The sequence below is a fragment of the Alligator sinensis genome, unplaced genomic scaffold (assembly GCF_000455745.1).
Source record: "Alligator sinensis unplaced genomic scaffold, ASM45574v1 scaffold258_2, whole genome shotgun sequence".
Lineage (NCBI taxonomy): Eukaryota > Metazoa > Chordata > Crocodylia > Alligatoridae > Alligator > Alligator sinensis.
In genome coordinates, this window is record NW_005842398.1 from 683014 (window position 1) to 696298 (window position 13285).

Sequence of the window (13285 nt, forward strand, 5' to 3'; positions counted from 1 at the left end):
GGGGTCTTATGAACCCAGCACTCATTCCTGCCTGTGGCAGGAGGGCAGACTAGATGATCTGTTCAGGTCCCTCCTGACCCTAACTACTATGAAACTGACTGCCCCACTCTGCAGGGCCACAGCCCTCCCCCCACCCATGCAGGGTCCCAGTCACCCTGCAGGGCAATAGTCCCACCCCCATGAAGGGTCCCAGGCACCGCTCATAACTTACCTTCTGCAGCAGGGACCACGCACCAGCAGGGACCACACCAGCAGGGTCTGGCAGGGGCTGCGCGTTAAGCCACGCAGGGTCCTGCCGGCACTGGGGCCCTCACGCAGCGGCAGGATCCAGTGTAGCTTGGTGCACAGTCCCTGTGCTCCATGCCGGGTCCTGCCACCATGGGACTGGGCCAGTCTGGCTGTGTGAGGGCCCCAGTCCCAGCAGCATGTAACGCAGCTCGGCACGCGGTCCCTGTGCACCGCACTGGATCCAGCCTCCGGCAGCAGCGCTGCCTGCCCTGCTGTGCAGGCGGGGAGGCAGCGCATGGCAGGACCCAGCTCAGCACCGCATGACTCGCTAGTCTGGCTTTGCACCAGAGTGGGTTGTGCAGCTCCTGTGCAAAAGCACAGCAGCTGTGTGGCCTGGGACAGATCAGGCTGGTAGGGAGCATTTTCCAACAAGCCCCACCAGCCTGATTTTGCTCGGGCCATATAGCTAGTGTGCCTTTGCACAGGACCCACGCGACCCACTCCAGTGCAAAGCCAAACTAGCGAGTTGTGTGGCACTGAGCTGGGCCAAGTCCCACTGAGTGCTGCCAGTTCCGACCACTTGCCCCCCTGCACCCCTTGCCATCCTGCCGCCTTGCCACACGCCTGCCTCCCCCACCCAGCCCCAGCGGCAGCAAGTAACATGGCTGTGGCTCTGCTGTAGGCATAGACGAGCAGTGACGTGGCACTGTGTGACCCGGACTCCTACATGCTGAATGGACCTGGCCCAGCTCATCCAAGCAACAAGCGGGCCAGGCCAGGTCCATTCAGCATGTAGGAGCCTGGGTCACAAGGCACTGCGACACTGCCTGCTGTGCCTGCAGCAGAGCCACAGCCATGCTGTCTGCTGCCACCAGCACTGCAGGGGCCAGGTGGGGGGGCGGGGAGGGGCAGACATATGGCAGCCCCTGCTCAAGCCCCTCCACATCCCCCACTGGGACATGCCCCCACCACCACCCCCGCTCCCCCTCCACTCCCCATAGCCCCCAAGAACCCCGTCCACTCCCAACACCCTCCAATATTCCCCTGCCACCTCTCACACACGCTCACCCACCCACACCCATAAACCCCCTCACCCCCATTCCCAAACTTACCTTGGACAGCACCGGGGGGCAGCAGGAGCACCACAGAGATGCTCTGGCCAAAACCAGAGCATCTCTTCTGGAGGACTGATTCCTGTGTTTGCTCCAGGCATGGTCTGGGACCCACTGTTCTGCAGAGTTTTTTTTTTTTTCCCCTGGCTGCCTGAATGTAGTATCAGACTTAACTGACTTGGGTCAAGTGTTTGTTCCAGGCCCCTTCCTGGTTTAACTTAAACCAGAGTCCTCCAGCATCCCAGATGCTTTGCAGCCCTGGGCAGGGCTCTCTGCTCGAGAGAGCTGGGCTGGCCCCACCCCTCTGCTCCCTGGCTGGAGCTCAAGCAGAGACTGCAGGCACAGCAGTGTCTGCCTGGCTTCCCAATGACCCCCGCCCCGCTGCCAACTCCCTGATCAAGCAGGATTCTCCCCCACATCATGGACCATAGCCAGCATGGGTATGTCAGCTAATGCTGAGAGGTGTCTGTGTGCAAGGCAGACAGGATAAAGGCAGACGGGACAATATCTGCTTAGGGCTTTTGGGAGCTAATCAGCAGGTAGCTGGTTATGTCCATCCATTCCTTCCTTGGAAAAAGCTGTTTAAGAAGAGCTTGAAATAATGAGAGAGGTTTTTGTTTTCTGGATGAGGTGCTAAATGCTATAAACTCTCTGTGCAACTCCCTGCTGTGTTAAGTCCCTGCTGGCTCACTGGTGAGGAGCAGCAAGGGGGTAGGAACCCCTCCCTAATCAAAGCATCCTACTGGGGCCTAGCCATGCCCCCCCCCCCCTCAGCTCAACACTGTGGAAGGGAAGGGAGGGCTGCTCTAGCGCCCCCCAGCTTCTAGCCTGAGCCACTGCAGGCATGTGCCTGCATTTCCTTAGTCCAGAGGGGATGTCTGTGTGGTTACAAGCTGGTACAACCTAGCCAGGTTAGACTAACCTGCAAAGATTGAAGCAATTCAGGCTCAGGCTTTTTGAATATCTGTCCCTAGCCAAAAAGAGGATGTTCCAGAAAAGGTCTGGACATACCCCCTCCCTGACACTGCTGAGAGAATCAGGGGCTGCAGGAGGCTCTGAGAAGTTATTACTGAGAAATCTTTGAATATGCTGCTAGTGCTGCACAATGGGAAACCTGAGTAGTGTTTCTGCTACTGGCTGGCAGCCTGACCCAATACTATTTATCTCTCAATACTCAAATGTTACTGAGACCCAGTTATGCACAGAGACATTAGCTACCCCTCTTTGCTTGACAGTGCCATAGCTGGAGTGAAGAGAAATTGCTCAAATTTCAACATTTTTAACCATAAATGGAATATTTTGGCAATACCTGCTGAGATTTTCCCCATTTTTGACCAGCTATATTTACTAGGGATGTGTGAAATGGGCTGTATTTGATTCGGATTTGGCCTGAATCAGGGACAGTGATTTGATTTGTTAATTCAGATCCCTGTCCCTGATTTGCTTCTGTTGAATCCAAATCTGAAGATTCGATGTTGTTTTGGAGAATCAGTGATTCGGACATAGACACAGCTTTAAATGTTTTTTCTACATACCTCGAGGTACCAGGCACAGCTCATGAATGCTGTTATGCTGGGGCAGATGGAGAGTCTGACAGGAGTGCGGGGGTGGGGGGCAAGGGGCTGTGTGCTCGGCAGCAAACCCAGAAGTGGACCACAAGTATTTCTGGTCCACCTCCAGGTCCACCGCTGAGTGCTCTGAGGGCCCCCCTGGCTTGGCAATCGGCTGCAGGGGGACCCTGGGTGCCCCCCCCAGACCCAGGAAGCACCAGTCACTGAGTTGACGGGGCACGGGGGTCCCCCTACGCACTCCCCAGTGGACCCACAAGTGGACCAGAAGTGCTTCTGGTCCACTTCTGGGTCTGCTGCCAAGTGCAATGGGGACCCCCTGTGCTCCTGTGGAACGCTCCATCCACCCCAGCATCTCAGCATTCTGGTACCTTGAGGTATGTAGAAAAAACATTTAAAGCTGTGTCTATATCTGAATCACCAAATCTTTCCAAATCTCTCCAAATTGATTTGGAGGATTCCGAGTCGATTCGGAGAGATTAAAGGGTCTTCTGATTCGACTCAGATTTGGAGATTTGGCCACCAAATCAGGCTGAATCTCCGCCAAATCAAATCAGGGACTGAGGCTTTGCACAGCCCTAATATTTAACGCAATCAACCCAACAAAAGACAAAAGAACTGCACCCAATTCCCTCTCCCATTCTATTCCATTCTTCCCTCTGAGACAAGGATTTTTTCCCCCCAGTCAGTGGAATGAGCCTTAAACTACAATACAGCCACTACAATCCCAAGATAGGGACCAGGAGACGGCAGTTAGAGACTGCCAAAGCAGAGATGAATGAAACACAAGTGGTGTCTGTAAACACGTAGAGTTTATGAAAGAAAGATATTTGATGATCACTGGACATGCCAATAAAAATTAAGAGCCTCCCTTCCCAGCCAGCTGCAGAATCAGGTTCAGACAAATTGTAGTTTTCAGCAGGAGCTGGTCAGACCATAGGAAAAATTATTAGCATAAAATACACTGGCTTCACTACTGCTCATTTGCATCTCCCCACACAAATAAAATTTGGGATTAAGTCATACACAGCATAATCTCAATACATCATGATTTATATCTATGGAGATAAAAGAAAGTCACATAAAAATGCCCCCCCTCATCTTCCAGAACTCTCCAATGCCTTTCATTAATGCATATGTGGCATGCTGCTTACACTCTTCTGGGGTAAAGCCAACTAATGCTGTCCCAACAGTCTTTATTTGTTGGTCAGTGGCCAATTTATTAATCTGAGCCTCTATTGATTGAGGGGAGACATAATAATATGTATTTCCAAGAACACGGTATGAAATATACCCAGAGTCGTCAGGTGAGGTCACCACATTGTCTGCCTCTTCAAAGCTCTCTACGTTACAAGCTATTTCAATCTTTCCATCATGGGGAAAAGCCATACCCTGTATGCCTTTCAAACCACTTGCACTGCTACCTCGGATAGCACTTGCTATGTTTCTTCCTGTAGCCAAGTCTTGAGTGTCTATAGTCACATTGCAATTCATCACATAAGGGCTGGCTCCAATACCTATAAAAAAAACAGGTTACTAAATTAGAACAAAGCTCCTTTTGAACTCCCATGACTTCCCCTCTTAATCTTCCCTTTCTCACACACACACACACACACACACCCCCCCCAAATGTACATAAATAAAATGGCATAAGGCCGGATTAGAATCTTGAGTGTGTCCTGCTGGCTCCAGCTGAATTCAGTAAGAGCAATGCAGGAACATCCGAGGACAAAACTTGTCCCGAGTAATTATTTTAAGCTAAATTTAAGCTTTATCTTTCTATATTTACTGTTTCCAAACCAGTGTGTCATTAACACAAGTATCTAATATGTACATGTCTGAGCTTTTCCTTTTCTTCTATAGCTCATTAATATTTCTTTTGTTTTGTTCCCACATCCTGAAGCCCTAACAATATCGTTCCTTTTGCACGTACAAAGAGACAGGTTATTGAAACCAGACAAGACAGATTTAATTTTTCTTCTCCCTTTACATCCAAGTCTATCACATGCATTATAATGGAATATCTATATAATAATTCAGCTCCTAGAGATGGGGCCTTTGGTCTTGCTGTTGGGGATTCTGCATGAATGAATTAGATTAGAGAGTTGATTTCACAAATATTAAATTTCCCTCCTTCTTTCAAAACGTAATGGACCAGACATCTATCCCAAATTTTTACAGGAAATGAATCAGTTCAAATAAGACACAGAATTGATATAGTTCTTCTTTGCAAGATAGCAACAACTATAAAACATCAACCTATTACAGAAAAAGTATAAAACATGGACTGACTTTTGATCTACCTCCACACCTTTAAAAGGCAATACACCAGAAAGCCCTCACTTCCTCCAACTCAGCAACGACTACATGCTCTTTTAGAAAGCCCTTTTGTTTGGAGCCCCTGTATAATCACTGAGTTGCATTGATAGCAACACTCATATGACTGGAGAAGCAAAGACAGTGAAGGCCATAGTACAATACAGCATCTGGTTCTTGACTCAAGCAATAAGAGTACATCTCCTTCCTGATGCTTGCTGGCGCTCCTAGGAACAGGAGCCTGGGTTATCTCCAAAATAGTGTCTCACCTGCAAATGACTGCCAAGAATCATCCATGTGAAAATGAGGACAACCAGCTAAATCTAAACTTTAATTTACCCACCAACTTGCTATACACATACATACACTTACACTTCATTAGGTACTACAGCAAACTACTAAAAGTTGTAAGATTGCTCTAACTCTCAGGTGAGTTAGGGACTGTGATTCATTTTGCTTAGGTATAACTTCTGTGTCACATCGTGGGATTCTACATACTGTGGAAGATTTGGAAATTCATTATGAGCTTGTCTTCCATTTAGATCCCTTGTGCCTCAATCAGTTTAAAAACTGATTAAGAAAGACAGACTGCCCTACAAGTAAGATGCTTCAGGTTAACTTTACTGGTTAAATAAATTGTTTAACAAAAGCAAAAGTAAATATTGGCATTTCAAAGAACGAATTCTGAAGTGATGAATGAGTTGCATTCTTCCACTAATATTTATGTTTCCTCTCCTTTTAAATGTTGGTAAAATGTATATTGCTTTATTACAATTTGTAAATATTTGGCTTCATATGTAAAAAATATTTTGCCCATTTACTTTTACTACTATATCACTAATAAAGCCCCAGAATGGCACTTGCTAAGATTCAATCCTTTTGTACACAGGGAACGGGAATGAGTCATGCAACTCAGGTGATCAATCATAGCATGATTGATCATATCAATAACTGCTTTTGACAACTGATGGTCAATCCAAAGTTTGCAGTTTCCTATATAAATTATTCAGTTGTTTTTATTTATTACTACTGCAGCAGTGTCTAATAATTTCAACCATGACACTTAAATAACAGCCCCCACCCCAAGGAACTGGCTATCTAAACAAACAAGTGGTGGGAGGAGAAACAGCATGATAGAAGCGATATAGCATCTTGCCAAAGATAAGAGTGAACTGGTCAAGAACCCATGTTTCCTGACTCCTTTGCCAGTACTGTCTGCTAACATCACACTGCATCCCACAAAATCAGTTTGTTTATGAACATTCTAAAAACAGCAACAACAGAGAGGCCAAATTCAGATAAATTATTCATTATGAATAGTTCTCCCACTCTACTTATGTGTCAGGGAAGTGTATAAAGCCTAACGTTTCCCTGACAATTTTGCTATTTTTTTTAAAACTCTGAATCTTATACTGTACAGCTGGTGATCCCACTATTGCAAAGACCTTTACAGTTAACTGATAGTGATGTCAACTCTCTATGCCAGATTGTTTAAGCACAGCAAAAAACAAATGTACTTAATTAAGATCTGATGTGTATTTTTTGCTCCAAACATAAATGCAATATTTGTGTTTGAGCACTGGCAGTAATGACTGTGAACTATGCTATTAATGTCTCGTTTAAAGATGCTTGTGGCAGGATCATGTCTGGAGCAACAAAAATAAAAATGCATTCAGACAAAACAATGGTGAAAAGCCCATTAGAAAAATAAAAAGCAGTGATCATAGAAGAAAAACATGTATTCTTTTCTCAGAAAATTATTCACATCTCATAAGTTCTCTTAAACTGGATCCAAACATTGTCATTTTCAATAAAATCAAGGATGCTGAGAGTATTTTTTTTCAAAAGTACACAAAGAGCCTTATTTTATCTGGAGGAGAGAAGATAACTCTGTAATGCTCTTGCTTATTTTCCCAGGACGTTTTACATATTAAATCAATTGGTAGTAAGTGAGCTGGAGAATCCAGCTGGTTTAATGGACTGGCCTCATATATTAGAGAACTCCGACAAAAAAAAAAAAGGAGTTTTAAAGTAAACACTATACAACTTGGGGCTTCTCCACTGCATTCAACACTGGAGAAATAATATTGCTGTTCCAAAATTAAATGTGTTAGGAATATTATGGAGACATGCTGTTATAAGGCATTCTGCTTGTTCATGTTATAAGGCCATAGCCCAGTCTTACCAAGTGTTCAATTTTCTGTGTCACAGAATGCTGAGTGAGTAACCTGTAGGTTAAGGAAAAGACAGGATAGTTCCATCCTGTGTGCAATATCCAGATCCACAGATAGGGGCTTCCATGTGCTACAATATTACAAATAACAGAACAACTACATTCAGGCCATATTCCCTGACCCCTTTCAAGATCCTGCCATGGAAGGGTTGTGGAGCAGCTGCTCAACAGAATTTTGGGAGAGTTAGGATTTGAATGGATGGAAAATATCTATCCTGTTATTCTCCTTGTATGTACGGGTTTTTGGCAGTCACTTCAGCACGTCATCTTGCCAGAATTCGGATGTTAATGTGGAGATCAGCCTTACTGCTTCATTGTCAATCTTAGCAAAAATAAAAAGCCACAAAATGGCACTGAGCACTTTGTTCCTCTCCCTCCAGCTGAAAAGCAAACTGTTCAGTTTGAGCTGTGATCAGTCTACAGTGCTTAAAAAGAACAAAAGTAGGATAGACAAAAATACTGCATACCAACATGCAAATGAGCACAACCACCTATTTCAGAGGAGGACAGACATTCTAAGTACAGCTCAAAGTCCACGCTGCTTTGATATGACATCCCAAAGTCAGTGAAATTGACATTCTGAGTTCTGAGTCTGATAATAAACTTTAATCTTGGATTACTCAAAAGATTAGGAAAGGTTTCAGATGCATGCAAATCCAGCTTGGGGTGAATGTGGGCTCTTGTATGTGCCTGCACCTCTCATTGCACTTGGTTTTGCCTTATGTGAATCTAAGTGAAATGTAGTGGTTCAAATGAGTTTTGCTTTGTGATGTTGGGATTTGTTCAACTCTGGGCATGTTTACACATGCACTTTAATGCACATTAGCCTATTTTAATGCACATTAAAGCATCACGTAAAAAACCTTTTTTTTTACTTAATGTGCATTAAAATAGGCTAATGCACATTAAGCATAACTTTAAAAACATACACTTTACTTAATGCACATCAAACTAGGCTAATGTGCATTTTCCTAGTACTTCAGGGCACTTTTACATGTGCTCTGGGGATGGGGTGGGCAGTGCTTTAACTAGAGCAACTCTAAGAGCTGCTCTAATTAAAATGCCACTACGTCTCGTGTACCAGTGTCCCCATGCTTAAAATAGGTAGCAGGAGCGCTTGAACTAAAGCTCGTTTGACAAGGTTTAGTTCAAGCACCCCTGCCACCATTTTTAAGTACAGGGATGCTGATATACAAGATGCAGGAGGCTGCTGGAGCATGGTAATTGCCATGCTGCAGCAGACTCGATTAATCGTGTCTGCTCCAAAGCACTGGAATTCCAGAATGTCAGAGCAGTCTCCATGCTCATGTATAGGCACCCTCACAATGGAGGTACTACATTTAATATACATTAACTAAAGCACGTTAATGCACATATAGACACACCCTCTGAAACTTGAAATGAAACTTGGGAGGGTCAAACTGTAACTGTTACATTTCACACTGCTCTAGATCTAAGATCCGGGAACAGCCAGGGTGACCTCCTTTTATGACCTATCAGCACGTGCACAGAGTTTATGCCTAGAATAAACAGGAATTGTGAGTGGCTTGCCTCATGTTAAGTTTCAGTGGTATCTTGCAAATATCAAGCAGCGTTTGGTAAAATGAGCCAAGTGGCTGGACTCTGGTATTGATCCCAAAAATGGTATACATGGCTATGACTGACACTAGCTGTGGATAATTGAGCTATGAATCATGGTAATACCAGGAATCAGATTTCTGAAGCAGTGCAGGATATTGAGCATTCTCATATACACAATGTTGCTCATGATGCTCTTCCATCTCACATTCATTTCACTGAAGTGGTAGATTTTGGAGCAGAATAGTAGTATTAATATTATATATGTCCATGTATTTTTCACTGATTTTAACAGGAAAAGTATCAAGCTCTCTGCATGTTTTCCTGGCTTTTCATTTCCTTTCCTTATTGAAATTTAGCAGCAATAATTAACCCCTGTTTTTTTTTTATAAAACATCACACCCAACATTATAATTCAGAATTAACTGTTAAAGAGTCCACTAGAAAGGGGACTGATCCCTCCTTTTCACAGAACTGGATAAAGGGTAGTTCATGGGATTGATCATTAATTGGATTTCCTGAAGTAAAAGACAAGGATTGTCTGCTGCAGTGCTCATTGCTGACTAATATAATCAGTATTTTCAGTACCCAATACAGGTGGTGAAGCTACTCTCTTTGATCCATTTTTAAAAAGACAATGCAGAATTTACCACTAAATATACCTGATGATGATGTTTACATGACTACATAAATGCTAAAGGTGTCATTTCTAATGTGATGTTTATCTGTAGACCTCAAAGTACTAAACTTTATTGACAGATCTTCACTTACAGTCTTAATTGGCATTCATAGCAGATGTGCATTGCCTTTTATTCCTTCCCCATATCCTCTCCTTTCTTTAGGAGTAAATGTCTGGGAAGACCACAACTGAAATTTGCTTTTTCACTAATTTTTGTCCGACATCATAAGGCTGAAGTCTAATTTAAAATTCCCCTTTTGAGTGTAGGTGTTTGATGGATTAAGCTACGTTTGGTTTTATTCTACAGTAATTTCTAAATCATCAATTAAGTGGTATGTGTTGTGAGAACAGCAGTTGTCCCTTCAGAGGATGATTTCATAGCTAGGAAAGAGAAAAATTATTGCTTTTCTTATCCTCCTCACTTATTATCTCCCAATCTATCCACAGTAAATTATGCACAAAAGTATGAATACAAAGGTGTTTCAGTATAAAAACCAAAGCCTTTCTGTGAGATTTTAAAATCATTTCTGCCTTGTAATATTGGCTATTTCTATTGTATTTGGAGAACAACATAACTGTCTATCCTTGAGACATTTCCTTAACTGAAGAAACAATTAGTGAGCAGACTTGCATACAAATCAATCAATCAATCAATATTGATGTTTTAGCCAAAAATGTCTACATACATCTAAAAATGGCCACCAAGAAAAATAGCAGAGAAAAATAATTCAAATATTTAGAAAAGTCTCCCTGTTTGTTAATGATTTCTTCTCAAGAAGCAGCCTGAGAAAATCAGTAATAAATACCAGTCTTCATAATCTCTGAACTCCAAGGAGATTTACTAGCCCAGATGCAGAGTGATGCCTGCCTGTTCATGTACAAAAGATGGAAGATTCTGCTTCTTTCTAGCATCCCATGGAACAATTCAATAGCTTTAATAAGCTCCTTCTCATGCTAAAAACAATTTCATCCCATCACTCTCCTAGAAATCACACATTTTGAAATACTATCTTCACTGAGTTTCATGTAGCATTGTGAAGATTTTCCCCCCATACTTTTAAAGTAGCTGCCAATATTTTCTCCATACATTTTATTACAGAATCTAATCATTGGGGTCTTAGTTGGATATGGAGACCAATGGAAGTCCCACTCCACCACACACACCTGTAGGGACTTGGTAAAACATTTTAGGATTTGGCCCTTTTACAGGGCACGATTCAAATTCTATTCCAGTGAGTCCACTGACTTCAGTAAGATTTGAATCCAGCCCACATTATTTCTTAACATTATAATTTATACATTTTAACTAAGGCAGTTCCTACCTGTTAGACCATATCTTTGGGAAAGTGTGGCTCCTATATCAGGTTTATTTTCCATTGATTTGACGTCCTTCCCTATAAACCAACCTAGCTGCTTTCTTCTCTGGACAAGGCTTCGCTTCTCAGGTTGATCAGCATGCCCAAAAAGAAACACACTGCATCCTGGGACATGCAGGGTCAGACTCTCAGCTATGCCTGCAGAAGTTGAAAAAAATAAAGGAAGAGCACAATGCAAACACATAATATTACAGGAAACAAAACTATTACATTTGATTTAATGGACTTGATCCAAAGTCATAAAAGCAAACAACATGTCAGTGTGGGGAGGAGAGAAGAAACCCATATTCTGTCACGAGTAAATGCCACAATGATGTACCATTCCAATACCACTACAATAACCTGTGTCAATGACCCAGAAGAAGTTCTGAATACTTTGCACAACTATAAGCAGCAGTGGTAGCATACAAATTTGAGTCTTTAATCTCAGAGTCTTTTACCATCAGGATTAAATGTTCCTAATTCACGATGTTCTCACAAACTATTTAATTTTCCCTCCACACAGTTTCAAGGCAACTACTCAGGTTTATTTGTATTCACTTGAAAACTACAGTAAAATCTGTTATCCGGCACAAGTCGGGAATGGGGGATGCCGGGTATCTAAAAATGCTGGTTACCTGAGTTCAGCGGTTTTCAGCTGGATGCGGAGAAGTGGGGAGGGGGAAGGCAGTGGCCGCACACAGAGCAGAGGACTGGCGGGGGGCGATGGCAGTGGCCGCTGCACATAGAACAGCTGCAGCACACGGTAGTGGGTGGCGGCAGCAGACACTGCATGTGAGCTTCCTTTCCCCCACCGCCTGTGTCCGGCCAGCTGGAAATTCCAGTAAATAGAGTGTTCCAGTTACTCAAATGCCGGATAACAGGGATTTTACTGTATTGCTCTTTTTTGGTGGTTATGCTTCAGTTCTGGATATCTAAGTAATGACTTCAGCGACTTTCTGTTTTAGGACAGCCTAAACCAAAATGAAAGGCTTGTTTGTACAGTAGTTTAAACCATGTTTATATTGTTATCACAAAAGTTTTCCTGTAAATGTAAAACAGACAACTCAGTGGTTACAATGGGATATTTCACTGCAATTCTGGAGTAATAAAAGCAGCATATAAGGTCTGCAGTTTGGAATGCACTTAATTGATTGTATGTGCCTGACTTACACTAATGTGTATCTTGTGTCTGTAAAGTCACTGACATTCCTCTCAACTTTTGTTTCTTTCAGTTTGGTTACTTAACCAAGTTAGTGTGAAGGGACTAAAAAAGTATTATTTAGAAAACTTAGCTGATCTTTATGAGTTCAGACTAAATAGGCCCATGAATCTCAACTGGTTAAACTGAACCTAGAGTTGAAGTGACTGAAGATTTAAACTTCAGATTTTAAAGCCTGCTACTACGACTAAAGATCAGAAATAGGTACATCTCTGTCAAAAGCATCCAGCCTGGCCATTACAAGGTCATGGAAAGTAGCAGTTCCACCCCAATCTCAATGCCTTGGTGCCTTGGCTGCCAGCAGGTGAGAATGCTGTTGAGGCACAGCAAGCCTTGGGAAAGCACTGGGAAAGACCATTACTAAGTCAATACAATAGCTTGCACATGATAAATTGCTTGTGCCAAATGCTATTAATATCCTTCAATGCATTTCTGAAATGAGCTCAGATGTTACAGTGATTCATAGATTGTAAGGCCAAAAGCCCCCTGCACCAAGCAGGAAAGAGAACTGGGGGTCAGGTGACCCCAGCAAGGTGACTGTCTATCCTCCTCACGAAGATTTCCAGGGTAGGTGACTGCACCACCTCAGGAGGGAGCTTATTCCACAGTCTGGACACCCTGATTGTGAAGAAGTTTTTCCTCATGTTGAGCCTGAATTGGTCTTCCATCAGTTTGTGGCCATTACTCCTACATTTCCCCTTGGGTGCCCTGATGAACAGTTGCTCACCAAGCCTTTGATGTACTCCACTAGTATAGCAGTAAGCTGCCCTGTGACAGCTGTATGTGTTGTAGGGCTTGCTACCACTGTCTTGAGTTCATTTGCCTACAGGCAGCGACAAGATGGGCCTCGGCTTTGGATCACGTGGTCTGCCAGGAAGTTGGTCTTATGTTTTCTCAACTGCCACGACTTTGATGAAATATATTCCCAGGAGGCACTGCCCATGGTGATCCTGCCTGGTCTTGATCCCTGTTTCTTCTGTGGGGCTCCAAACCT

At 43.4% G+C, this 13285-nt stretch overlaps 1 protein-coding gene across 4 annotated transcripts in view; it reads right to left on the reverse strand.

Moving 5' to 3' along the window:
- Positions 1-3397: 3397 nt before the first annotated feature.
- The window catches only part of FTCDNL1 (formiminotransferase cyclodeaminase N-terminal like), a 40704-nt gene continuing 30816 nt past the window's right edge, over positions 3398-13285 (reverse strand). For all 4 annotated transcript variants that reach the window (XM_025211257.1, XM_025211258.1, XM_025211259.1 and 1 more), the window contains 2 exons: positions 11037-11228; positions 3398-4425 (listed from right to left, as the gene is read on the reverse strand). In XM_025211257.1, the coding sequence (XP_025067042.1) occupies positions 3986-4425; positions 11037-11228 (632 nt within the window). In that variant the 3' untranslated portion in view covers positions 3398-3985. The remainder of the gene's footprint in view (positions 4426-11036; positions 11229-13285) is intronic.